We start from the raw sequence: 25292 nt of genomic DNA, 5'->3' as shown, positions 1-25292 counted from the left end.
AAGAAACATATCAGGAACGAAGGGAAAAATGATATTTGTTGGGCCTTTGGAGGGGCCCAGTAACAACTGCTTGTTTTAAAACGTCGATGTTATTATTTAGGTACAGTGAGGCCAGCAGATGATGAGATGACTGCCAATGAAGAGATAGCTTGTGACTCACAGTTCCCAAGAGGGAAGGGGCACAACACGCCACACAGGGCCACACGGGGAAGCACCAGTGTCGGTCAGGAAGCAGAAGAAGCAAGAGGAACCCATGGGCATGAGCCTTTATCATCGTTTCTACAGGAAAGAGAAGGGGAGGGGAGGGCAAGGGAGGAGAGGGAAGGGAAGGGGAAGAGAGGGAAGAGGAAGGGAAGGGAAGGAAGAGGAGGGAAAGGGAAGGGAAGGGAGGGAAGGGGAGGGGAGGGGCAAGGCAAGGAAGGATCAAGGCAAGAAAAAAGGCAAGGCAAGGAAGATGTAGGATTGCCTAGTTTTATTAATTTCAGCTGTCTCTGGGGTGTAGGGACTGTCCTGAGTTGTGTGGTACCTGACCCTAGGTTGATTAGGGCAGGGGAAAGTTGGTTTGTGTATGAGAGTTCGATAAAGGAGGTGGTTGGGGGATGTGAGTTCTGGACTGTTCAATTTGCAAATGAAAGGCACAGAGGAGTTGTTGACTATCTCTAGGAACTAGCTAGTCTGGGGAGAGTCAATCTCTCCCTGGCCAGTGAGGCTGCAGATGCCAGGGAATCAAGAATACCTAATATAAGAAGATATCTCGATACACTCCCCTCTTTCCCACTGGGCTCAGAAGAGATTAAACAATAAGACGAAGAAGAAACTGATGGTGGCCAAAATGTCTGCTCAATCACAGGCAATAAAGCTACACTGGAAGAAATATGTTAATGTGAGAGTAAAATGAGCCTCCTGACTCTATCCAGAAATAGTCAGGCTTACTCACATCATGATAGGCAGTACTAAATGAGGAAAACTAGGAAGAATTTTATGGAATGAGTAACAGAGAAGAAATTGTGCTTGATGTAAGCAAATGTAATCCTAGGAGGAAAAAATAAGGTCAGGGGCTGAGCCAAGCAAGCCCAGTTTATTCTTTCCAGATGTACCAATCAGACGACTTGCTCTACCTTTCCCAAACAGGATGAGTAAAGAATAGAGGAAGCCAAGGACTGTCGCTTGACTGAACTCCCTTTCTGTGGAAACCTGAAACATGAGAAAGAAATATCACTGCCCGCCCCCCTCCACCAACACCAAGAAACACTGACTTTTCTAGAGATTTTCGGAAGATAAAATTCTGACACATTCCTAGTTATGGTTCCAGCTTCAAGGTTTTACATTTTAAATCCAGAGTTTTAACTAATTGACGTTCAGAAGAAGAGAAATGATTCAACCCACATAGGGGTCCATAGGTGGGTTCCTACACTATAAAATTTAGGGTGAACTTTCAGACTCTCTGGTATGTGGGAAATATCCTGCTATGGCTCTTGGTTGCATACTCTCCTACTTAGACTTTTTTTGAAAGAGCGAGGGGAAGGGCCAATAGGCCCAGACACTGGGGAACTATCATCTGGCAGATATGTTAGTAATGAATGACCTAGACATGATGTTTGAGGCCTAGAAAGGCCTCAAGGTGGTATGGGAAAACAGGAGAAAGTCATTTACAGTAGCATTCATGTTTACTGTCAACATTTATTCATCTATGTTAGGGTCAGCAAATTATGTCCTATTGGCCAAATCCAACCAGTCACCTGTTTTGTTTTGTTTTTTAAGTTTTATTGGCCGGGTACTATGGCTCATGCCTGTAATTCCAGCACTTTGGGAGGCAGAGGCAAGCAGATCACTTGAGTCTAGGAGTTCAAGACCAACCTTGGCAACCTGGCAAAACCTCATCTTTATAAAAAATACGCAAAATTAGCTGGGCATGGTGGTGCATGCCTGTGGTCCCTGCTACTCAGGAGGCTGAGTAGGAGGATTGCCTGGGCCTGGGAGGTTGAGGCTCCAGTAAGCCAGTATCACGCCATTGTACTCCAGCCTGGGTAACACAGTGAGACCCTATCAAAAAAATAATAATAATAATAAAAAAAATTTTGTTGAAACGCAGTCACATCACTCCTTTTTGTGTTCTCTGTGATTGTTTGCAAGATATAACAGCAGAGTTGAGTAGTTGTAAGAGGTCTCATGGCCTGCAAAGCTGAAAATGTTTATGCACTGATTCTCTGTAGAACAGTGGTTACCAAGTTTTTGGCATCAGGGACTTTTTTCGTGAAAGACAATTTTTCCACAGACCCCGGGTTGCAGAGGGATGGTTTTGGGATGATTCAAGTGCATTACATTTATTGTGCACTTCATTTCTATTATTATTACATTGTAATATATAATGAAATAATTATTCAGCTCACCATAATGTAGAATCAATGGGAGCCCTGAGCTTGTTTTCCTGCAACTAGACAGTCCCATCTGGGGGTGATGGGAGACAGTGGCAGATCATCAGGCATTAGATTCTCATAAGGAGCACACAACCTAGATCCCTCACATGCGCAGTACCCAATAGGGTCCATGCTCCTATGAGAATGTAATGCCAAAGCTGATCTGAGAGGAGGTGGAGCTCAGGAGGCAATGTGAACGATGAGAAGTGGCTGTAAATTCAGATGAAGCTTCACTTGCTTGCCTGCCACTTACCTCCTGTGTGGCCTATTTCCTAACAGGCCACCGAATGATATTGGTCCATGGCCTGGGGGTTAGGGATCCCTGTTATAGAAGTTTGTCAATGCCTGCTCTATATATGTTCATTGTATGTTTACAGATTGTCCTCACTATGCAAGGGACAGTGCTATGAACAGGGACAACCTATGCCTTAAATGAGTTCACATTCTACTGGGAAACCAGATATTTTAGCAGTGTGAGAAACTTAGTAACTGAGGAAGGAGTGACTCTTTGGGGGATGGTAAGGTAAGGGGTTGAGAGGGAAGTCATGGGATTGACGGGAAAGATGGCCCGTGGCCCACATGGGAAGGACATTATATGTTATTTGGGGGAACGTTAAGACTCTGTCCAATAAATAGTGGAACACCATTGAGGGATTTGAATCAGAAGAGTAACATAATCAATTCACATTGGACAAAAAAAGTTATTTATTGAAAAAAGAATAATCTGAAGTCACTCTATATATAGTGGCACTGGAGGAATGTCTGGAGGCTGGCAGATTAGTTAAAAAGTGTTGGCCCAATGACTGTACTATGCCAAGCCCTGCCCCAAATAATTTTTATGTAAGCGTATTGATTAGCAAGTAAAGCACACGCTAGCATTTCGTTTGGCGTACAGCATAGAACACAATAAAGTAAACTGAAGCCAAACATTAATTAAATACACGTATTTAGTTAGTTATGCTTATAGTGTGGGTATATATTAAATCAGAGAGAATGCATTCTTGAAGAAGATTTAGTTGGGTTTTTTTTCTGTTTAAACATGAAGATAAAGTTATTTTCACTTGTCTTCTTAGAAGCAAACTCTCCCATCTCTACCCCACTGTTCGCCTTTCTTCTTTCATTTTTTAATTTTTTATTAAAGACAGGGTCTCTCTCTGTTGCCTACGTTGGAGTGCAGCAGTACAATCATAGCTCACTGCACCCTTGAACTCTTGGGCTCAGGTAATCCTCCTGCCTCAAGCCTCCAGAGTAGTTAGGGCTAATTTTTTAATTTCTTGCATGTTGCCCAGGCTGGTCTCAAACTGCTGACCCCGAGCAATCCTCCCACCTCAGACTTCCAAAGTGCTAGGATTACAGGTGTGAGACACTGTGCCCAGCCCACCCTTTTTTTTTTTTTTTTTTTTTTTTTTTTGAGACGGAGTCTCGGTCTGTCACCCAGGCTGGAGTGCAGTGGCGGGATCTCGGCTCACTGCAAGCTCCGCCTCCCGGGTTCACGCCATTCTTCTGCCTTAGCCTCCTGAGTAGTGGGTACCTGCCACCACGCCTGGCTAATTTTTTTTTCTATTTTTAGTAGAGACAGGGTTTCACTGTGTTAGCCAGGATGGTCTCCATCTGACCTCGTTATCCGCCCACCTCGGCCTCCCAAAGTGCTGGGATTACAGTCGTGAGCCACCGCGCCTGGCCCATATGAGGGTTTAATCTACCAGTAAAAGGATTGAGATGTATATGTTCTGTTTGGTTTCTGGAGCAGTGCTTTTCAAAACTTTAACATGCCTGTGAATCACCTGGGGATCTTGTTTAAATGCAGATTCAGATTCAGTAGGTGAGGTCTGAGATACTGCATTCCTAACAGTATCCCAGGAGATATAAATGAGCTGGTCCATACTTTTGAGCAGCAAATGTGGACTGCAGGTATCACCCATTAAGCGTTGGGTAGAGGGGAACCTTCCAGAGACTGAAAGGATTTTAAATGGAGAGACAGGAGTCACGATAGGGCGTTAGAGTGATTCTGCTAATTCAAATATGATAGCCCAATCTTACCCTTTATTAATAATTTCAGAAAACATCAGGGCCGGATGATAAAAACAGGCCAAGATCTTGGAGACTGGCTTTGCAGTGAAGATGGAAGTAGAAAGTATCTTTCTTACTTGTGTGAGGGTCTCAGACAAAACACAAATCATTTGCTCTGAACATCCTGTGGTACTCCCATCTTTGCCACTAAAAGTAACTTAAAATAACAAAAATAATCTGTAAGATAAATATGAGGAAGTCCAACCAAATTCTGATATTTCCCCCCATGATTACTATTTCGATGCTTCTTGGGGAAGTAATAAATACATAATTCAGCCGAGCACAGTGGCTCACACTTTTAATCTCAGCATTTTGGGAGGCTAAGATAGGAGGATCACTTGAGTCCAGGAATTGGAGACCAGCCTGGGCAACATAGTGAGACCTTGCCTCTACAAAAAATAAATACAATTAGCAGGGCATCATGTTGCATGCCTGCGGTCCCAGCTACTTGGGAGGCTGAGGCTGGAGGATGGCTTGAACCCAGGAGGTAAAGGCTGCAATGAGCCATATTCATGCCACTGCACTCCAGGCTGGGCAACAGAGCAAGACCTGGTCTCAAATACATACATAAATACATATATACATATATACATACATACATATCTTCCCAAAATGTTTTATTTGGGTGCAGTTGTTTGGCTAATACACTAAGCATGCATGAGAAAGCATTGAATAACGTCAGTTCAGTGTATTCCTTTAACTTGAAATGTTCCCCAACAACAACAAAAAGATTTAAAGTTTATGGGATGGGAGGATATCTTTGTAGGGACCATTATAGGATCCCTAGAAAGAGAGACTTATTCCTAGCAGTACATACCCTGTGATGTTTTTCTGTAAACTAACTTAGCACTAATCAGTTACACAAAATCCATTTCACTTCACTTTTTAACCACCCCCTCAAAAATTAACAACAATAATAGAATTTTCATGCCAAGTTTGAGAATAACCATTGAGAGCATTAAAACTACATGCATACAAACACTGCAACTGGGTTCTGGTTCCTGTGATTAAGAAAGAATATAAAAATTCACTAAAGGTGTTCTGTGAGTTACCAGGAGTAATAAGACAAAAAACAATTTAATTATCGTACAAAATATTTAAATAAAAAAACTTACAAAAGGCACGAAGTGACCATTTACAGGAATCATATCCCTAGCTCCATAGTGGAGAGCATTCTTATTATTTTAAGAGCAAATTATAATATCCTTCATGTGGATCCAGGGACTAGAACAAAGAATACAAAGACAAAACTAGCTAGTTCTAAGTCAAAGACGGTTTTGCATAAAGAACAGAATTAATAGAGGAATCCCAAGAGTAAAAATAATAAATCCTAGAATGACGATGAGAATTATAAGGGAGCCCTTGTATTAAGTGAAAAAAGCCCCTACTTGCCTTTGCCTTTTTCCTTGAGGTTTTAGCTCAACAGCAGTTTGAGTCATTGTTGATATATAAACCAGATTTTTAACATAAAGCATAAGAAATTGTTTATTTTCTCTATAAACATACTCTGTGAGCAATCTAGTCTTTCAGTTTTGGTCAGCAAAATATATATTTTCTTACCCAACTAAAATGCTAAATCACTGCAAACAATTATTTACAAATTAATAAGATTTCCAAAAGTAAAACAACTTCATGAAACTTATTTAAAGGTAGACAAGACCAACTTCAGCAGAGGCAGTAGATCCAGTGGTTAATCATTTCCTGGGCTTGCTTTCAAATTGAGGCTTTACTTATTAACAGCTGTATGACTTTGAGCAAGGTACTTAATTATAGTGTGCTCATTGGTTTTTTAAAAAGTGTGTGTCGGGGGGGGGTCCCAGCTATTCCAACCTGGGCAACACAGCAAGTCCTTGTTTAAAAACAAACAAAAAACCAAAAAGATGATACTATTGTATTAAGTTATATGTAATGACATATTACAGGGTTTAGTGCAGTGTCTGGCACTTGTAAATTCATTTATTCATTTCAAAAAGTGGTTATAGAAAAATCTCACTTTGTTAGATGCTGGGGATACAGGCATGAACAAAACAGATATGCCTTCTGCCCTCAGACATACAGTCTACTAGGCAAGGCAGTTAAAAGGTCAGTTAAAACCAACATAATATATATTACAAACTTTCAATGAGGCATTTAACTGGGAAATGTGAGGCTAATAAAAATATATTTAGTAGCTGCTAAACGTTAATGTTTAAAAATATGTATATATACTTAGGATTAATAGATGAGAAGACTTGCACATTTCAAAGCCCTTATTTACAAACATTTATTGATTATGAAACATCCTTGAAAATAATGAGGGAGTAACTTCGTTGGTATGACTGGGAAAACAAGTTGAGTCTTCCTGGTTCAGACAATAGAGCATGGAGTTTAGTGAGTTAACATTGATATAATTAATGGACCTTATTTGAAATTCACCAGATGGATGAATTTGTGAGTGGTATTCATTTGCGTGTGGGTTGGTGTGTATATTAATTTTTAAATTTTATTTTATATTTTGTGGGGCGGTCTCCTGAGCCAAAGTAGGCTGAGAGAAATGCCCTAATTTTTATGCAATTGTATCTCGTGTGTAGATTTGTGTGACCACTGCTATAGTCAAGATACAGGACAGTTCTACTACAAGTTTCCCTTGAGCTACCCTTTCATAAACACAGACACCGCCCTTACTCCCCACCACCGCCAACCCCAAGCGACTAATCATCTGTTCTCCATCCCTATAATTTTGTCATTTTGAAAATGCTACATAAATGTAATCGTATTACTTGAAGCCAGGAGTTCAAAACAAGCCTGGGCAACCAAGCAAGGGCCCGTCTCACAAAAGAAAAAAAAAATCAGCCAGGTGTGGTGGTGCACATCTGTAGTCCCAGCTACTCACAGAGGCTGAGGCAGGAACATCGCTTGAACCAGGAGCTCAAGACTGCACTGGGCCACTGTCACACCACTGCATTTCAGCCTGGGTGAAACAGTGAGACCCTGTCTCTAAAAAAAATAAAAATAAAGTAAAATACAATCATACAGTATGTAACCCCTTGAGATTGCCCTTTTTTTCCATTCAGCATAATCCCTTTGAGATTCTTCCAAATTATTACATATATCAAGAGTTCATTACTTTGTATTGCTGAGTAGCTACAGTTTGTTTAACCATTCATCTGCTGAAGGACATTTGGGTTGTTTTCAATTTCTGGCTTTTACAAATAAAGTTGCTATGAACTTTTATGTACAGGTTTTTGTGTGTACATGTTTTCATTTATCTGAGATAAATGTCTAAGAACGTAATTGCTGGGTTGTATGGTAAGTGTACATTCAGTTTTGTAAAAAAAAATCACTATACTCTTTGCATGACAGTTCCCAGTGGCCTTGGACTGATCAACTTCTCCTCAGTTTCTCACTTGTATTAATAGTTCTCAAGAATAACTGTAGAATGTGCTAGGAATGCAATATCCTGAGATAAGGAGGGACTGGCTGAAACAGCCCAGGCTCTGTTCCAGTCCCTCCTAGAAACAGGATGTCCTTCATCATTTTAGCCCAACATGTCATGTTGCCTCCAGAAGACTCCATCCTTCCGGGGCAACTTTCCTGAGTCTCGGGAGATTGGCTCACAATGAATCCTATGCTTCGGTTTTCCCTTGTTGCCTAGCTGTAAATAATAAATTCACTTCATGTAACTTGTACACATGGGTGTTCTGTCTCACCAGACTCAGTTGGTAACCAGTGCACAGCAAACCTGCTTTGCACTCTTTTCCAGAGTGGCTGCACCATGTTACATTTCCAGCAGCAGTGTGCAAATGTATGTAAGCAGTTTAAGTGCTTAACCAACAGTTCTTCAGAATAACTAACAAAAGCACGATGGTGCTTTTTACTTATTAATTCCTGGAGATTAATTGGTCTCCTCCTGAGAAAAACATTCCGAATCTTTCAGCTCAAATCACTCTATGGTTTGGGAAGATATCAGTCGAAGAAACTCACTGCAAAGAAGTTAGGTCAAAGAAGTCCTAAGAAAAGTGTTTTAAAACAAGGCTAAAACTTTATTCTAAAGACAACTGAGAGTAGGGAAGGTAACTAAGATTTATTGAGCCTATATACCAGGCATTTTTCAGTCTTTATCTCATTTATTCCTCCCAATGACCCTGTAAAAAGGGTAACATGTCTATTTTATAAATATTACAATTGCCGAGCTTGGTGGCCCATGCCTGTAATCCTAGTACTTTGGAGGCCAAGGCAGAAATATCGCTTGAGCTCAGGAGTTCAAGATCAGCCTGGGCAAAATAATGAGACCTCATCTCTATTAAAAATTTAAAAAAACATTAGCTAGGAGTGGTGGCGCATGCCTGTTGTCCCAGCTACTCAGGAGGCTGAGGTGGAAGGATCACGTAAGGCCAGGAGGTCAAGGCTTCAGTAAGCCATGATCACATCACTGCCCTCCAGCCTGGGTGACAGAGCCAGACTCTGTACCCCACCCCACCCAAAAAAAAGTAAGAAAGAAAAGAAAAAGAAATATAAGAAATATTGCAATTGAAGCTTTACATAATGTTTCATACAAGTCATGGAATTACTAGGTGGTGAAGTGAGAGTGAGAGGCCCATACTTGTAACTTCTGCTGCCTTCAGCTCAGGGCAAAGAAATATAGAAGGCAATCAACATGTTTGTTGAAAAAAAAAAAAGAATAAATGAATGAGTGACTTAACTTCAGCTCTGCTATTTATGTGTCCCTGGGCAGGAAAATTAATTTCTTTGAGTCTATTTCTTCATTTCTTATAGCAAGATAATAATGGCATCTAGTTCACAGAGCTAAGGGACAAATAAGGTGATAAACTGGGAAAACAATTTGAAAAATATTAATTAAACAAATGTTAGCTAGCATAATATTTAAAAAGTACAGTCACAGTCATAAACAAATATTGATAAATATAGGTATGAGAGGTGGGTGGGTGTATGAAGATCACTTAATATCTCTGATTCCCTGGTTTCCTCACCTGTAAGATCACAATTGAGTTTAAAGCTGAGCACCTTCATGACACAGACTCTAAGACTCACCAAGTTAGCAGACAGAGTCAAGGAAGCCTATGCACATAACTTTAATTTGAAAATGTTTATTCTACCTCCGAGGATATTTCAAAGTATGGAGCTGATTATCTTTATCCATGACATTCTGGCCTTTATCAATTAGGTCATTCAGACCTCTATCAATACATTTAATGAATTACAACATGTAAAACTTCTGTGCATGTGTACATGAGAACAGTATTAGAAACAGCTACTACTATGAGTGTGTATACATAACTTCCGAACAATTAGTGTTTCGAAAAATAGACATTAGATAGAAAATCTGGAAGAATGGGCAAAGAATTGGTATATTGTGTCTGGAGAGGAACATAGCTGGCTAGGGACAGGTAAAACAATTATTCACACTTGGCCGAGCGTGGTGGCTCACGCCTGTAATCCCAGCACTTTGGGAGGCCCAGGCAGGTGGATTGCCTGAGTTCAGGGAGACTAACCTGGGCAACATGGTGAAACCCAGTCTCTACTTTAGTATTTTCAAATACAAAAAATTAGCCAGGTGTGGTGGCGCATGCCTGTAATCCCAGCTACTCGGGATGCTGAGGCAGGAGAATCGCTTGAGCCCGGAAGGCCTGGAGGTTGCAGTGAGCTGAGATCGTGCCACTGCACTCCAGCCTGGGCAGCAGAGCGAGACTGTCTCCAATTCATATTTGTAATCCTTTGCACTTTCTTTTTGAATTTTGAAACATGTATTACTGCATTACTATTAATAGACTCACGTTTTAGAAAACTTTTATATAAAAATGTTAAGTCATTTTAAGCATTACCTTTATTTCAACTATTAATTTAAATTATGAAAATATGAAGCCACTTCACTTTCAATATGATTGTAACTTTTTAACAGACTTTGTGGTCACTGGGCATATTTAACCCCTCGAATAAAGCAATCTTTCCCTTTTATCATTACTTTGTAAGACTCATTTGCTGGGTGGTGGATTAAATTGAACAGAATAAGTTATTTCTTTTTCTTTTCTTTTCTTTTTTTTTTTTTTTTGAGACGTTATCTCGCTCTGTCTCCCAGGCTGGAGTGCAGTGGCACGATCTCGGCTCACCGCAAGCTCCGCCTCCCGGGTTCACGCCATTCTCCTGCCTCAGCCTCCAGAGTAGCTGCGACTACAGGCGCCCGCCACCAAGCCCGGCTAATTTTTTGTGTTTTTAGTAGAGACGGGGTTTCACCATGTAAGCCAGGATGGTCTTGATCTCCTGACCTCGTCATCCGCCCACCTAGGCCTCCCAAAGTGCTGGGATTACAAGCGTGATCCACCGGGCCCAGCCCCAGAATAAATTATTTCCCAAGAGCCACCCTTAGATGCTGGTAGGTGTCATGGTCTTCCCAAGACCAGGTGCTGGATAGAAGGTCCTTGCATTTTCCTCATCTGTTGCCATCCTCAGTAAAGGAGGAATTAGGACTGCCGCAAGCCCCTAAAGACTGGAAAGATGGGACGGGCGCGATGGCTCACGCCTGTAATCCCAGCAATTTGGGAGGCCGAGGAGGGTGGATCACCTGAGGCCAGGAATTCCAGACCAGCCTGGCCAACATGGTGAAACCCCATCTCTACTAAAAATACTAAAATTAGCCGGGCGTGGTGGCGCGCGCCTGTAATCCCAGCCACTCGGGAGACAGAAGCAGGAGAATCGCTTGAACCCAGGAAGCAGAGGTTGCAACGAGCCGAGATCGCACCACTGCACTCCAGCCTGGGCGACAGAGTGGGGGAAAAAAAAAAAGTGAAAAGATGATGGCGCCCACTTCCGACCCCCTTAAGTAATTAAAAATAGGAATTCATTTAGGAAGTGAATTAAAACTTAAATTAGGGCGGATCCAAGACGTTCCTTCTAGACTTTCCGAAATAAAAATTCCGAATAAAATCATCAAAGCCGAACTTTTCCTTTTTGCCTTTCCCTTCCTTGCTAGTGCCTGGGACCGCGTTCAGCCTCCAGCTCAACAATCCGGCACTCGCAGGCTCTTAAGTCCTACCCACGCCGCCGCGCACAGGTAACCGCAGTGCCAATCCCACCCCACCTACGAGCTCCTCCTCCGCCCCCAACCAAGGGGCCTTGGCCCCGCCCTTGGAAGCGTGGTTGTGACGTCAGCGCGCTGTCTCCGAAGCCCGGCAGCAAATGAGCGCAGACCGCACGGGCCCTCCGCGTACCAAGGCACGCGCATGCGCATTGGTTCTGGGAGCCCTGAAGACCTGGCGGAGCCCAGCGCGGATGGAAGTCTGAGGGTGGCGGGGGCGGAGCGCGCCGCGAGCTGGGGGCATGTCCGCGGCGGGCGCCGTCTAGAGGAAGGCCAAGCAGCCGCCACCACGCTGTCGGTCACGGAGAGACGCAAGCGAGCCAGGCCGAGGGCCGCGGCGGCGATGCAGCGACGCCGTCGCCCTCCGCCGCCCACCTCCCGGCTGCCCGAGGGCTGCGGGGGAGGAGGTGGTGGCAGCGAGGAGGTGGAAGTGCAGTTTTCCGCCGGGCGTTGGGGCTCAGCCGCGGCGGTTTCGGCAGCAGCGGCGGCGGCCACGCGCAGCACCGAGGAGGAGGAGGAGAGGCTTGAGCGTGAGCACTTCTGGAAGATCATTAATGCCTTCCGCTACTACGGGTAAGGAGCCCGTGGCGGACCCCGGCCCAGACCGTCGGGGCGCCCACTGGTGGCGGCGGACCCGCCGGAACGGGGGCGCTCGCCGTCCCGCCGCCACGCCTCCGAGGCGTCGGGACCCGGCTGCTGCAGCTGACCTCCGGGCCCCGAGTCACCTCGCACCACCCCAGCCCCTCCCGGCCCTGCACACCCGCGTGTCCGCCGCGCCGTCTGCTGCACAGCCTCGTGTCTTCTGACCTCAGGATCAGATTAGCTCTCTTGCCTCCGTCCTCGTAAAGGTTTGGCTTTGAGGCCGATGGGGGTGACCGGAGAAGCGCTGTAACAATTTCAGATAGAAGACGATGGTGGTAGAATCGTCCACTGCTGGGCTGATTGGTGTGTGTGGTCGATGTCCTCCAAACTGAACACACGGAGAGCCCAAGTTCACCTACGCGTGGGATGCTGTAGGACGTATTTTCCCAAACTGTTACCAGTGCTTGTAAGAGCAGTTTAAGATTTCCACCCACCCCTCTTTGGCGCTGTGAACGCACTTGCACTTTTGTGTGAGCGATTGAATGATGCTGCTCAGTGTCTTTAACTGGTGGGTGATTAAGGGCGGAAGTGGTCCGGATATTCTAAAATTTGCTAATTGTTAGGAGAGAAATGAGAGAAGTCACAATAAGAGCTGCCTTTACGTTCTTTTTTTCTGCAAATCTGTATCTAATTCTCCCTGGTGTGCTAGGCACTGTGGTAGGACCTTTATGCTCCTCATTCATAAAAACAGCTCCCTAACTTCCACGTTTCTTCTAGATAGATGTTAAAGTAGCTTAATCACAAAATTATAATTCCAAGAGCTGAAAGGGACTTAAATCAACTGGATTTTCAGGTGAAGATAACACTTTTATTCACGTAAGAGATGAGTCCACCGGTGACTATGTTCTGAGGCTGCAGTTGGAATCAGACAGACATGACCTCCTACGCAGGTAAACCTGTTCCTATAGGTGGGTTCCTGCTGTGCTTTATGCAAAGTTTTTTTATATTGTTCATCTTATGTATTATAGTTGTTTTTATAAATCTCTTGCTTTGCTGTGACCTCCTCAAGGGCAGGGGCTGAGTCTTTTTTATTTTTATGTCACTAGTGCTTGGCATATGTTGTTTAAGCTCTATTTTTAACAAAACAAATAGTAGCAAAGAAATACATTTCTCATTCCCAAATAGTCTGTCAAGTTTTTAACTGATAGTTAAATTAGTTTACTAGTCTGAATTTAGAAGCTTGCTTAGTGAAAGCTTAAAGTTATTTGGAATCTGATTGTATATGTGATAGGAACTTTTGAACTTCGAAGATCTTGATGAAATAACTTACTGATTAAACCCAGAAATAGGGACCAGGGACAGCATTACTTTACGGAGCCCAAAGGAGTAGTTTGGATATTTTATTTCTCCGGATTTAGTAGTAACAGAGGGAGCAAGGCAGACCATCAGAGAATTGAATTTGATGCAGGAATTGTGACGGAAAGAACCATAAAATTAGGAAAGGCAGCTAACATCAGATAGCTAAGAGTGGGAGATACAGAAAAGTCTGGTACATTTTGCTCTTGAAAAATCTAGAAAGAATATTGGGAAATGTCTTGGGAATATGGTGGACCCATTTAGTTAAGTGCGTAGTTGTACTTACTTTTAATATATTAGGACCAATTTAAAATTGATATTTATGGGTAAGTATGGGATGGGACTTTGTTGGGGTAGGGGTTGATCAGGAACTGAAGTGTGGCAATATAGAGAAGAGATCTTGTGTGAATATTCTAGTGGTTGTGATACTATTTCCTATACTCTCTTCTTTACCAGCGTAATGTTGGATTCAGGACATTTCATTTTTAAAAAAAAATAGTTTTTATTTGTATATACTCTCTTGAAACACTTCAAATACTTGGGCTGAAAATAGTATAACATCAAAAATATGCTTTTTAAAATGTCACTTAAAGCCTAGGGGTACAGAAAGCTTATGTAGCAGAGAACAGTGGATTGTTACATTCTAATATTTTGTGATCTTCTAGACTTAAACTGTAGCCACTAATCATATCTGGATAAATTTAAGCTAAAATTAATTAGTATTTAATAAGCTTTAAAATTTAGTTGCTCAGTTTCACTACCCATATTTCAGGTGCTCAATAGCTACATGTGGCTAGAGTCTGCTGTACTGGACAGTGCAAATAAAAGCTTTTCCATTATCGAAGTAGGTTGTGGTGGACAATCCGGTTCTACACATTTAGCAAGTACAGTTGACCCTTAAACAATATGGATCTGAACTGCACGGGTCCACTTATACACAAATTTTTTGAAATAAACATATTGGAAAATTGTTTTGAGATTTGCAACAATTTGAAAAACTTAACAAACTTGCATAGCCTAGAAATAGTGAAAAAATTAAGAAAAAATTATGCCATGAATGCATGTGTGTAGATACTAGTTTATCATTTACTAGCATAAAATATACACAAATCTATTATAAAAAGTTAAAATTTATCAAAACTTACACAAACACAGATCTTACATGGAGCTATTTGCAATTGAGATAAATGTAAACAAGCAAAGATGTAGCATTAAATCTTAGTCGCATAAAATTATCTGTAGTAGATACTGTACTACTGTAATAATTTTGTAGCCACTTCCTGTTGCTTTTGCAGTACGCTCAAATGTTACCAATATCTTCTTAAAATAATCACTCTGCTTTTGTCTGTCAAGTAAATTGCATATAGCAGTAAACAGATTTCATCAAATTTAATGCAATACCATAAACCTTAAATAACACCATGGGTCCCATATGACGTGCCACTGGTGATGCTGCAAGTGCTCCCAAGAAGCAGAGAAAAGAGACATTACAAGAAAAAGTTGATTTGTTTGATATGTACTGTAGATAGAGGTCTGCAGTTGGAGGTTGCCCCCCAACCCCATTTCAGACAGAGGATTCATCTTGTAATTAAATAATGTAAACTTATAGTATTGATAAATGCAGTGCAGTAGTGTAAATGTATTTTCCCTTTCCTACGACTTTCTTAATATTTTCTTTAGCTTTATTGTAAGAATATAGTACGTAATATATTAACATACAACATATCTGTCAGTTGTTTATGTTATTGGTACGGCTTTCGGTCAGTAGTAGGCTATTAGTAGTTAAGTTTTTGGTGAATCAAAGTTAGGTGTGGGTTTTCGACTGCACAGGGGGTTGGTGCCCCAACCCAAGTATTGTTCAAGGGTCAGCTGTACGTCCAGATTTTGCAGGGTTCAATTTTACTGTAAAATGTCTTTTAGTTGATACGTAGGAGATTTAGATAAAAGGTCATAAAGCAAGGAATGTCTTTTGATTAATATTTTCTCTTTCTAATGGGTTTCAATTTTGTGATTCCCACAGATTTTGCTTAGATGACATTCTCATTAAGGTAAAAATGGATATAGCTCATTTGTATTGAATAGCAAAAATGTTAGTTTTATAACCCAGTCTTGTTATGAATGAAGCACCTCAGCTCATAGAAAACACTAGAGTTGAAAAGCTGAAAGTCTTTTCAGAAACTTCTTACTTCTAGTAATAACGGGGTGAGATTTTTTAATATTGAGATTTAGAACTGATTTTTACAGGTGAGGATGTGGATAGACACAAAGCGGTAAGCAACTTGCTCAGGGTTACACAATCCAGTTGTGGTAGAATCTGACCTAAAATCCAAAATCGTTACCTAAAATTTTACTGTGCATTAATGAGGAGTTATACTAGTAAGACAAATTTAATGTTAGGTATTTAATAAAGATTTAAAATGAATCAAGACAGGCCAGGCTTTGTTTCTGACAAGTTATGTTTTTTCTATTTGGATTTCCTAGAGTAGTTCAACTAGGTGCAGAGGAATGGGCCTGTGACCATGGCCTTTAGATCAGACCTGGTATGGGCTCACCCTGATGACAGGTGACTAAATCAGAGTTGAGGTCACTGCTGACACCAGGTTTCTAGAGAGAGTTGGAGGTAGAGATACCACCATTGGGGGAAAATGGCTACTAAGTTTACTTTCTCCTCTTATCAGCAAGAGGATGTCACCTCCTGATGCTGACTTAGTTCAGAACCAAGGAGAGTCTGATTTTTGTAAAATACTCCTTCAAAGCAGGTTTGGCAGAGTTTCTTAAAAGGGCCAGGCAGTAAATATTTTAAGCTCTGAAGGCTAAGTGGTCTCTTGTTACAACTCATCAACTCTGCCCTTGAATGGAAGGAGCCTTAGGCTTTGTGTAATCAAGTAGTGTGGCTGTGTACCAATAAGACTGTACAAAAACCAGGTAGCCAATGGGCCCCTGCCTTAAAGCAATTCTGATAGGGTAAGCATGTGCAGGATAGTGAAGTTAGCCCCAGTTATAAGGGTATAATAAGGATTGGACTATATTCTCAACTTTAGTAAGATCCCACCTATTTTAAGAGTCACTGGTGGATGTATGTTATGGCAGCTTTGCACACCATTAAGTAACCAGGGGTTTAAGGATCTCATCCTGCTCTGTGTAGTTACTTCTGTATCAAAAATTGACAGCTCTTTTAACCAATCTATAACTCATCTAAACTCACCCTTGCAACCTTGATATTACTTGGTGATAAGTAATCTCCATGGAAAACCAAAAGTGGCACCCGTGGGAATATAACTGAACATTTATTGCTTTTTACATATGCTGAAATACGGAGATATTGAATAATGACCAAGATGACACTTGTGTTTTAGAATAATTCTTCTGATTAGAGGTGGGGCAGGAAGGGCAGGGGAGGAGTTAGAAAGTAGAATTGAAAAGTATCCTGGGTTTATTGATGATTGTGGGACTAGGAGAAGAGTCATTTAGGATGACTCCTTAATTTCTTTTTTTTTTTTTTTTTTTGAGTCTCACTCTGTCACCCAGGCTGGAGTGCAGTGGCACAATCTCAACTCACTGCAACCTCTGCCTCCCAGGTTCAAGCGATTCTCCTGCCTCAGCCTCCCAAGTAGCTGGGATTACAGGCGCATGCCACCATGCCTGGCTAATTTTTTGTATTTTTAGTAGAGACAGGGTTTCACTGTGTTACCCAGGATGGTCTCGATCTCGAACTCCTGACCTGAAGTGATCTGCCCACCTCGGCCTCTCAAAGTGCTGGGATTACAGGCGTGAGCCACCATGCCCGGCTGATGACTCCTTTAATTTCTAACTTGGGTGCATTTGTTAATCTTAGCCATGAAGGAAGGAGGGCAGGTTTTTGTGGGGCATGTGCTAAGTTCACTTTGGATATGAGTTTTGAGTATGGTGAGAGGGAAGTTGTGGGGCATCCAGAGCCCAGGAGTAAACACTAGGAAGAAAGCTCTGTGAGGCTGTTCAACTGTTGAAGCTCTGCTGTTTGCCTAACTTGATGTGGCCATTTTAGTTCCTTTAATGTCATACTCTGCTGTTAGGAATGTAAATTTATGGAGTCTTTTTGCACATCATTTTATATCAAGAGCCTGAAAAATACTAACTCCTGGCCAGGTGTAGGGGCTCACATCTATAATCCCAATATTTTGGGAGACCAGGGTTGGCAGATCACTTCAGGTCAGGAGTTCAAGATCAGCCTGACCAACATGGTGAAACCCCATCTCTACTAAAAATATAAAAATTAGCCGGGCATGGTGGTGTGCACCTGTAGTCCCAGCTACTTGGGAGACTGAACCAGAAGAATCGCTTGAAGCTGGGAGGCAGAGCTGGCAGTGAGCTAAGATCATGCCACTGTACTCCAGCCTAGGTGACAGAGTGAGACTCCATCTCCAAAAAAAAAAAAAAAAGTATTCCTTCTCACCTGGTAATTCTGCTTTTGAGAGTTTATGCTAATTTTTTTCCTAAATTATAGACAGATTTTGAACACAAAATGTTCATCATAAAAACAAGTGAGTGTCTAAATGCCCAGTAGTTGGGAAATAGCTAAGTCACTGTTGGTTACCTAAGATGGAATGATGAACATCCACTTTGTACCCCACAAATATAGACAATTATAATTTGTCAATATTCAGCTTAAAAAAAGTAAGATGCTAGATGATTTTTTTTTTCTTCTCTTTTTTGGAGACAGGGTTTTTGCTCTGTTACGCAGCCTGTAGTGCAGTGACACAATCATAGCTCGCTGCCCCCTTGACTTTCTGGGCTAAAGCAATTCTCCTACCTCAGCCTCCCAAGTAGGTGAGACTACAGGCATGCACCACCACGCCTGGCTCATTTTGTTTTTTTATTTTTTTGTAGAGAGGAAGGTCTTGCTATATTGCCCAGGCTGGTTTTGAACACCTGGCCTCAAACAGGCTTCCCACCTTGGCCTCCCAAAATACTGGGATTACTGGCATGAGCCACTGCAACTTTGTATTAAGCAAAACGGAAATGTGCCAAAAGGTTAGAAGTGGTTCCCTCTAGAAGAGGAATTATTAGGCCTTCTTTCCTGAGTACTTTTAATTTCTACGTTGTTCATGCTTTGAACATTTTAGTAATATAAATGAGATATACCTACTCCTTTTTTGAACAGTAGGTATATATATATATAGTATATATATTTATCCTATATATACTATTTATATTATATATACTATTTATACTATATATAGTATGTGTATAGTATATATACGGTATATAGTAGATATATACTATGTATATAATATATATGGTATGTATAGTATATATATACTATATATATAATATATATGGTATGTATATAGTAGTATATATACTATGTATATACTATGTATATAGTATATATATACTCTATATAGTATATTGAACAGTAGGTGTATATATAGTATATATATTTTGAGTGCTTGCTGTGTTTTCAGCTGTTGGGCTAAATCTTTTGAGTACGTTATTTTTCCAATGAAACCCTGTCTGCTAGGCAGAGGAGGGTAATGCTACCTACCTAATTATGAAGATCTTTCAGAATAATCCATATTAACTGACTTGGTTTAGTCCCTGGTAGTTATTAAATCTCAATAAATGGTAGCTTCCATGATCATCATCATTGTTCATTCTTATCTTGCTTCTGTATATGAGAGAGTTGGACAAAGGAAGGCGGTAATTTGCCTGGTGTCATGTGGCAAATAGGTGTCATAACCTGGATTTCATCCCTGATCTTTCTGACTTCAAAGCTCATTATTATACTCTCCCCAGAGGGGGATGTCAGTGGAGCTTCTGACAACTTGATCTCTTCACCTTATCCCTAAGGGCCCCCCACACCAAGCCACCAAACACAAGCTTGTAAAAACGCGACCAGCCAGGTTTTTGCTTGTTTGTCAGGAGCTTCTTCTGAAGTTCATTACTGTTCGGCAGTTGGAATAATTTGGCAGAGGGTAAAAATAAGAAAATAGTTTGGATGAATAAAGATTTAAGAAACCAAATGACACAGATATTGAAAATGAAAGTGAAATTGAAAATGAAAATGAAGGCTGGGTGCGGTGGCTCACGCCTATAATCCCAGCACTTTGGAAGGCGGAGGCAGGCAGATCACGAGGTCAAGAGATCGAGACCATCCTGGACAGTATGGTGAAACCCCGTCTCAACTAAAAATACAAAAATTAGCTGGGCATGGTGGCGCACACCTGTAGTCCCAGCTACTCGGGAGGCTGAGGCAGGAGAGTCGCTTGAACCTGGGAGGGGGAGGTTGCAGTGAGCTGAGATCGCGCTACTACACTCCAGCCTGGGCAACAGAGCAAGACTCCATCTCAAAAAAAAAAAAGAAAAAGAAAAAGGAAATAGAAAATGAAAAATACTTCCATTTTCATTTAATATTGAATTAATACCAAAGAACATTTAAACATACACACATACATATATAGATATAAAATGTAAGGAATGATACAGTGAACACTTATAAATCACCTAGTTTTTAAAACACATTATCCTGTCTCTTTCACCCTCAGAATCATTAACCTGAATTTTTACTTCTTTGCTTTCTTTGTAGTTTTTCCACATATGCTCAGTCCCTAAATAATATTTAGTTTTCTATGAAATGCAGTTGTACATTATGTATTTTCCTGCAATTGTTTTCAACAAATGTATATGTTCTTGAGGTTATCCAGATGGTGATGGGAGTAACCAATTTCTGCCAAAATATATTTAGAGGTTTGTTCTGGGCCAATATGATAGTGACTGCAGCCTGTGGTTACACAATCTCAAACAACCCTGACAAAGTGCGCCCCAGGTGGTCAGGTTACAGCTTGGTTTTATACATTTTAGATACAGGAATTACATGCAAGGTATACATTGATCTCACCCAAAAGGTAGGACATCTTAAAGAGGGGGTTACAAGTCATAGGTGGGTTTTAAGGATTCTTCAGTTGGTAGTTGGTTGATAGAGGTAAGCTATGGTAAGTAGAAAGGAATGCTTGAGTTAAGGGGCTTGTGAAGGCCAAGGTTCTTGTTAAGTTAATTGAAGCCTCCTAGGTAGCAGCCCTCAGAGGGAAGAGATACTAAATGTCACTTTTTAGACTTTAATGTTGTCAAGCTCTCAGTTAATCTCTCCTGGATCCAGGAAAGGCCTAGAAGGGAAGTCCTGGTTGCATTAATGGAGATTCTTCACAGATGCATATTTCCCCTAGGAAACATGGCTTTGTGGGGCTATTGAAATCCGTTGGCCATGTGGCAGCCATTTCAAAATGTCAAATATATTTTGGGGTAAAATATTCTGATTTCCTTCTGAGTCTGCTATTTGTCATAAGATGCCATACCAGAGTCAGGTCGGAAAGTAAGTCATATTATATAGGGTTAATAAAAACCTGTCCAGTGAGATTTCATAATTTGTAAGGCATGACTCCCCAGGCCTCTTAGTGAGGAACTTGGAGAAGAGAGAAAAAATAAAAAAGATCAGCGTTTAGTCCTCACATATTATTGTATGAGCTGTAATTTACTCATTTCGCTGCATTCCACTGTATAACTATACTGTAATTTCTTCATTCTACAGTAACTACATGATAATTTCTGATAGTAGACCTTTGGGTTGTTTCCAGATATTTTATTCCTTTTTTTTTTTTTTATGAGATGGAGTCTCACTCTGTCGCCCAGGCTGGAACGCAGTGGTGCAATCTCGGCTCACTGCAGCCTCTGCCTCCCGCGTTCAAGCGATTCTCCTGCCTCAGCCTTCCAAGTAGCTGGGATTACTGGTAGGCGCCACCATGCCCAGCTAATTTTTATATTTTAGTAGAGATGGGGTTTCACCATGTTGGCCAGGCTGGTCTTGAACTTCTGACCTCAAGTGATCCACCCACATTGGCCTCCCAAAGTGCCAAGGGATTACAGGGATGAGCCACTGCGCCCACCTGTTTCTTATCTCTAACAGTGCTATGACAAAGATTGTTCATGTTTCATGGGGCCTATTTGCAAGAGTTTCTAGGATATAATTGCTAGGTCATAAGGCAAGTACCATGCTAAGTTGTACTAGGTAATGCTCTAAATTTAATTTTCCAAAGTGGTTGCGCTGATGTATGCACTTACCATTAGTGTGTAAATGTCCTAATTACACCATATTTTCACCAATCACCAAAATTTGATATAGTCAGGATTTTAAATTTTGGCCATCTTGTCAATATAAAAATGATATACTGTGAGTATATATTTAACTTTAAAAAATGATGTTCTTATGGCCAGGCATGGTGGCTCATGTCTGTAATCCCAGTACTTTGGGCGACCAGGGCAGGCAGATTGCTTGAGCCCCGGAGTTTGAGACCAGCCTGGGCAACATGATGAAACCCATCTCTACAAAAAAATACAAAAATATTAGCCAAGTGTGGTGGCACATGACTGTAGTCCCAGTTACTTGGGAGGCTGAGGTGGGAGGATGGCTTGAACCTGGGAGACAGAGGTTGCAGTGAGCCGAGACTGTGCCACTGCATTCCAGCCTGGGCGACAAGAGCGAAAATCCCTCTCAAAAATAATAATAATAAGTAAATATAAGTAAAAATTATGTTCTATTTTCTGGTTTTATGAATAAGTAGTCCCCAAAGTGACCTTTGGGTTCGTTTTTGGAATGCAAATTGTGGGTATTGTTAAGTAAAACACTATAGAATTTTAATTTTTTATTTGCTTAGTAATTTGTAGTATATAAGATATTCTATGATATTTTAAAAAAATCAACCTGGTTAGCTTTTAATTTCAGGACATATTTTGTGTGTATTATAATTTCATAGCAGTATTTATTTTGCTACTTAAAGATGGAAAAATCTAAAGCTGGTTTTGCTGAAAATTTTAAGTTTAAAACACAAAAATAAATTAATTGTACATTAATCTTCTTTTTCCTCTTCTAATTGGTGCATATGTTTACTTTTACTAGTGATAAACCATTTGTATTTTGGTTGCTTAGAGAAGGATTTGTAATAAAGTAAAAACATTTACAACTTTATAAGTTAATGCCTTTTTAAAGCCAAGAGATTGTAAATGATGGGACAGTATCCAGCATTATAAGGAAATAATTGTACAGAAAGACAACCTTAAAGTAAGATTGGCCTCTGGTGAGAATTCTTTTGTGAATTTAAAAAACACCTTTTATGTTTTAGCACCAGTATGCATGAGCGGGTGAACCGAACAGAAAGACAGTTTCGATCACTTCCAGCTAACCAACAGAAACTACTTCCTCAGTTTCTTCTTCACTTGGACAAGATCCGGAAATGCATTGATCATAATCAAGAAATACTACTGACCATTGTGAATGATTGCATACATATGTTTGAAAATAAAGAATATGGAGAAGATGTATGTGAAAGTTTGTTCTATTTCTGTTTATTTTAGGGTCAACCTCTGTATTTTGAGGTCTTTTATTTTCTGGATTTCATTTTTATAATCTGGCACAGGCTATTTGCTCTACTCAGAAAGTTTTAACTTAAATGTTCAGTCATTTGATTAGGCTTAATAGCCAGAGACTGGATCTGTTCACTTGTTTTCCTTTTTTAAGTACTAATATAACTGTTGAGATTTTGATGCATTTTGACATAATGTTCTGTTTTGGGATACAGGGTTAGTGACTTAAATTTTTAAAAGCAACTTTACTAGCTAGAAATTAATTTCCCTTGCTTAACTCATATTTTTTCAGTGTCTTGTATCTATTGCTGTTCATCTTTTATTGTAAGAAATTGTTTTCACTTATAAATCTCAAGGGACTGGCAGTACATAGAAACTGAAGTCCTCTTTTTGTATCCACAGGATGGATACAGTTGGGCCACTCCAGTGTGAGCCTCTCCATGCTGCCCCATCAATGACCTGGAGGGACTTTCTTCCCTCTCTTAGAGAGGATGTTCGGTCTCCATAGCAGCTCAGTTTGGTCCTCTCCTGAGTAAAGACTGCTTAATTATATGGTGGTTTTATGATTAATAGACCTTAATCTTTTGAGGGTAGCAGTGAGACCACCAAACTCTTTTCATTTAGGATCTCAAGCTGCACTTGAACCCCAGTTGAGGTGAGAGGCTAGTGATTTATCCACTAAACAACCTATATAGCCCCTTAGTAGCATGTCTATTTAACCATAAGTGGATTACTCTCTCAGAAGCTAATTGATGTCTGTTTTTTAAACAGGGGAATGGAAAGATTATGCCAGCATCTACATTTGACATGGATAAGTTAAAATCCACGCTGAAACAGTTTGTGAGAGACTGGAGTGAAACTGGGAAAGCAGAAAGGGATGCCTGTTACCAGCCAATCATTAAAGAAATTTTAAAAAATTTTCCAAAAGAGAGATGGTAAATACTACCTCGTTTTTAACCAAGTTTTTAAAGTGTATGAACACTTGAGTTTCTTGATAAAATGTTTCACGGTCTCGCTTCATTGTTATAGTTGCTGTGTGCCTGTATGTTTTACATGTGTGTTACATTTGTTATTGGATGCTCTGTGTGAGATTACAGTTATTATTTTGAATAATTTTTGTGCTGGTGCTTAGGGGAAATTACTTAGAAATTAAATAATAAGGTTAGATCGAAAATTATCAATGATGTGTATCTTTTTATAATTTGTTTTATGGCAAAGCCAAAAAACTAAACTTTTAATTCCCCTCATTATGACATAGTTGTAAACAAGTGAGGGATCTGTACCTCTGAGCAAGCAGAGATTCTTAACTTTTTTTATGCCTTGGAACCATTGTTCATTCTGAAGCCCATGGTCTACTTTTCAGAATAATTTTTGTTTAATTTTTTTTCTTTCTTTTTTTTCTTTTTTTTTTGAGACAGTCTCACTCTCTTGACCAGGCTGGAGTGCAGTGGTGGTCTTGGTTCACTGCGACCTCTGCCTCCTGGGTTCAAGTGATTCTTATGCCTCAGACTCCGAAGTAGCTGGGACTGCAGGCTTACACCACCACGCCTGGCTAATTTTTGTGTTTTTGGTAGAGACATGGGCTCACCATGTTGGCCAGGCTGGTCTCGAACTCCTGACCTCAGGTGATCCGCCTGTGTCTTCCTCCCAAAGTGCTGGGATTACAGGTGTGAGCTACCTCACCTGGCCAAGAATAACAATTTTAAGTGAATAAATTTAAGTGCATATGATTACAAAGAAAACTGATTTTGAAATACAGTTATCAAAATATTTAAAAAGTAAATTTGTGATGCATGTTTTTTTAAATCATATATCACTTTAAATACAGTTTAGCTGCAAGTATAATTACTGTATTATGAAAATGCTGAATGGGATATACACTGTTTTGAGAACTTCAGCTAATGTGAAGTGAAAATATGTGTGATTTCTCTTCGTGATAAAGTCATAGGTATTGCTAAAACTATTGTTTGTTGCCTGCATCCGTAATTGAGGAAAAAAAATCAGTTTCTGAAATTAAAATGTAATTTTTTCCCATTCCCTTCAGAGACTCAGTGAATTCTATCCACAGACCTCTTGATGGATAGAATTTAATCCACCTAACCTCTGTCCCAGGTTAGGAACCCCTGATTTAGGGGTATATATTTAACAAAAGCTATTGGATGGAATTCAGTCTTATTTAAAGATCTTTTAGAGAGGCTCCTTTTCCTCCTCTCCTTTGCCTCCGTATTGATTGGCAACTTTACGTTTGAGTATTTGCTTTCAGAAATTTCAATACATATGTGTCTCTTCTCTCTATTTTTTGTTAGGACATTTTATTTTATTGATTATTATTTATTTATTTATTTACTTATTATTTTTATTTTTCACTCTATTGCCCAGGCTGGGGTGCAGTGGCGCTGCTT

General features: G+C 40.5%; 1 protein-coding gene across 5 annotated transcripts in view; it reads left to right on the top strand.

Moving 5' to 3' along the window:
* The first annotated feature begins 11626 nt into the window (after positions 1-11626).
* The window catches only part of CARNMT1 (carnosine N-methyltransferase 1), a 47198-nt gene continuing 33532 nt past the window's right edge, over positions 11627-25292 (top strand). The window contains exons 1-4 of one of the 5 annotated variants that reach the window (XM_019034250.4): positions 12154-12607; positions 12995-13091; positions 22650-22845; positions 23662-23825. In XM_019034250.4, the coding sequence (XP_018889795.1) occupies positions 22657-22845; positions 23662-23825 (353 nt within the window). In that variant the 5' untranslated portion in view covers positions 12154-12607; positions 12995-13091; positions 22650-22656. Of the gene's footprint in view, positions 12710-12994; positions 13092-22649; positions 22846-23661; positions 23826-25292 lie in introns of all 5 variants that reach the window. The other 4 variants (XM_019034247.4, XM_019034248.4, XM_055351164.2 and 1 more) reach the window with 4 other exon arrangements.

This window comes from Gorilla gorilla, chromosome 13 (assembly GCF_029281585.2).
Source record: "Gorilla gorilla gorilla isolate KB3781 chromosome 13, NHGRI_mGorGor1-v2.1_pri, whole genome shotgun sequence".
Classification (NCBI taxonomy): Eukaryota; Metazoa; Chordata; class Mammalia; order Primates; family Hominidae; genus Gorilla; species Gorilla gorilla.
This window is presented reverse-complemented; position numbering and strand designations above follow the sequence as displayed.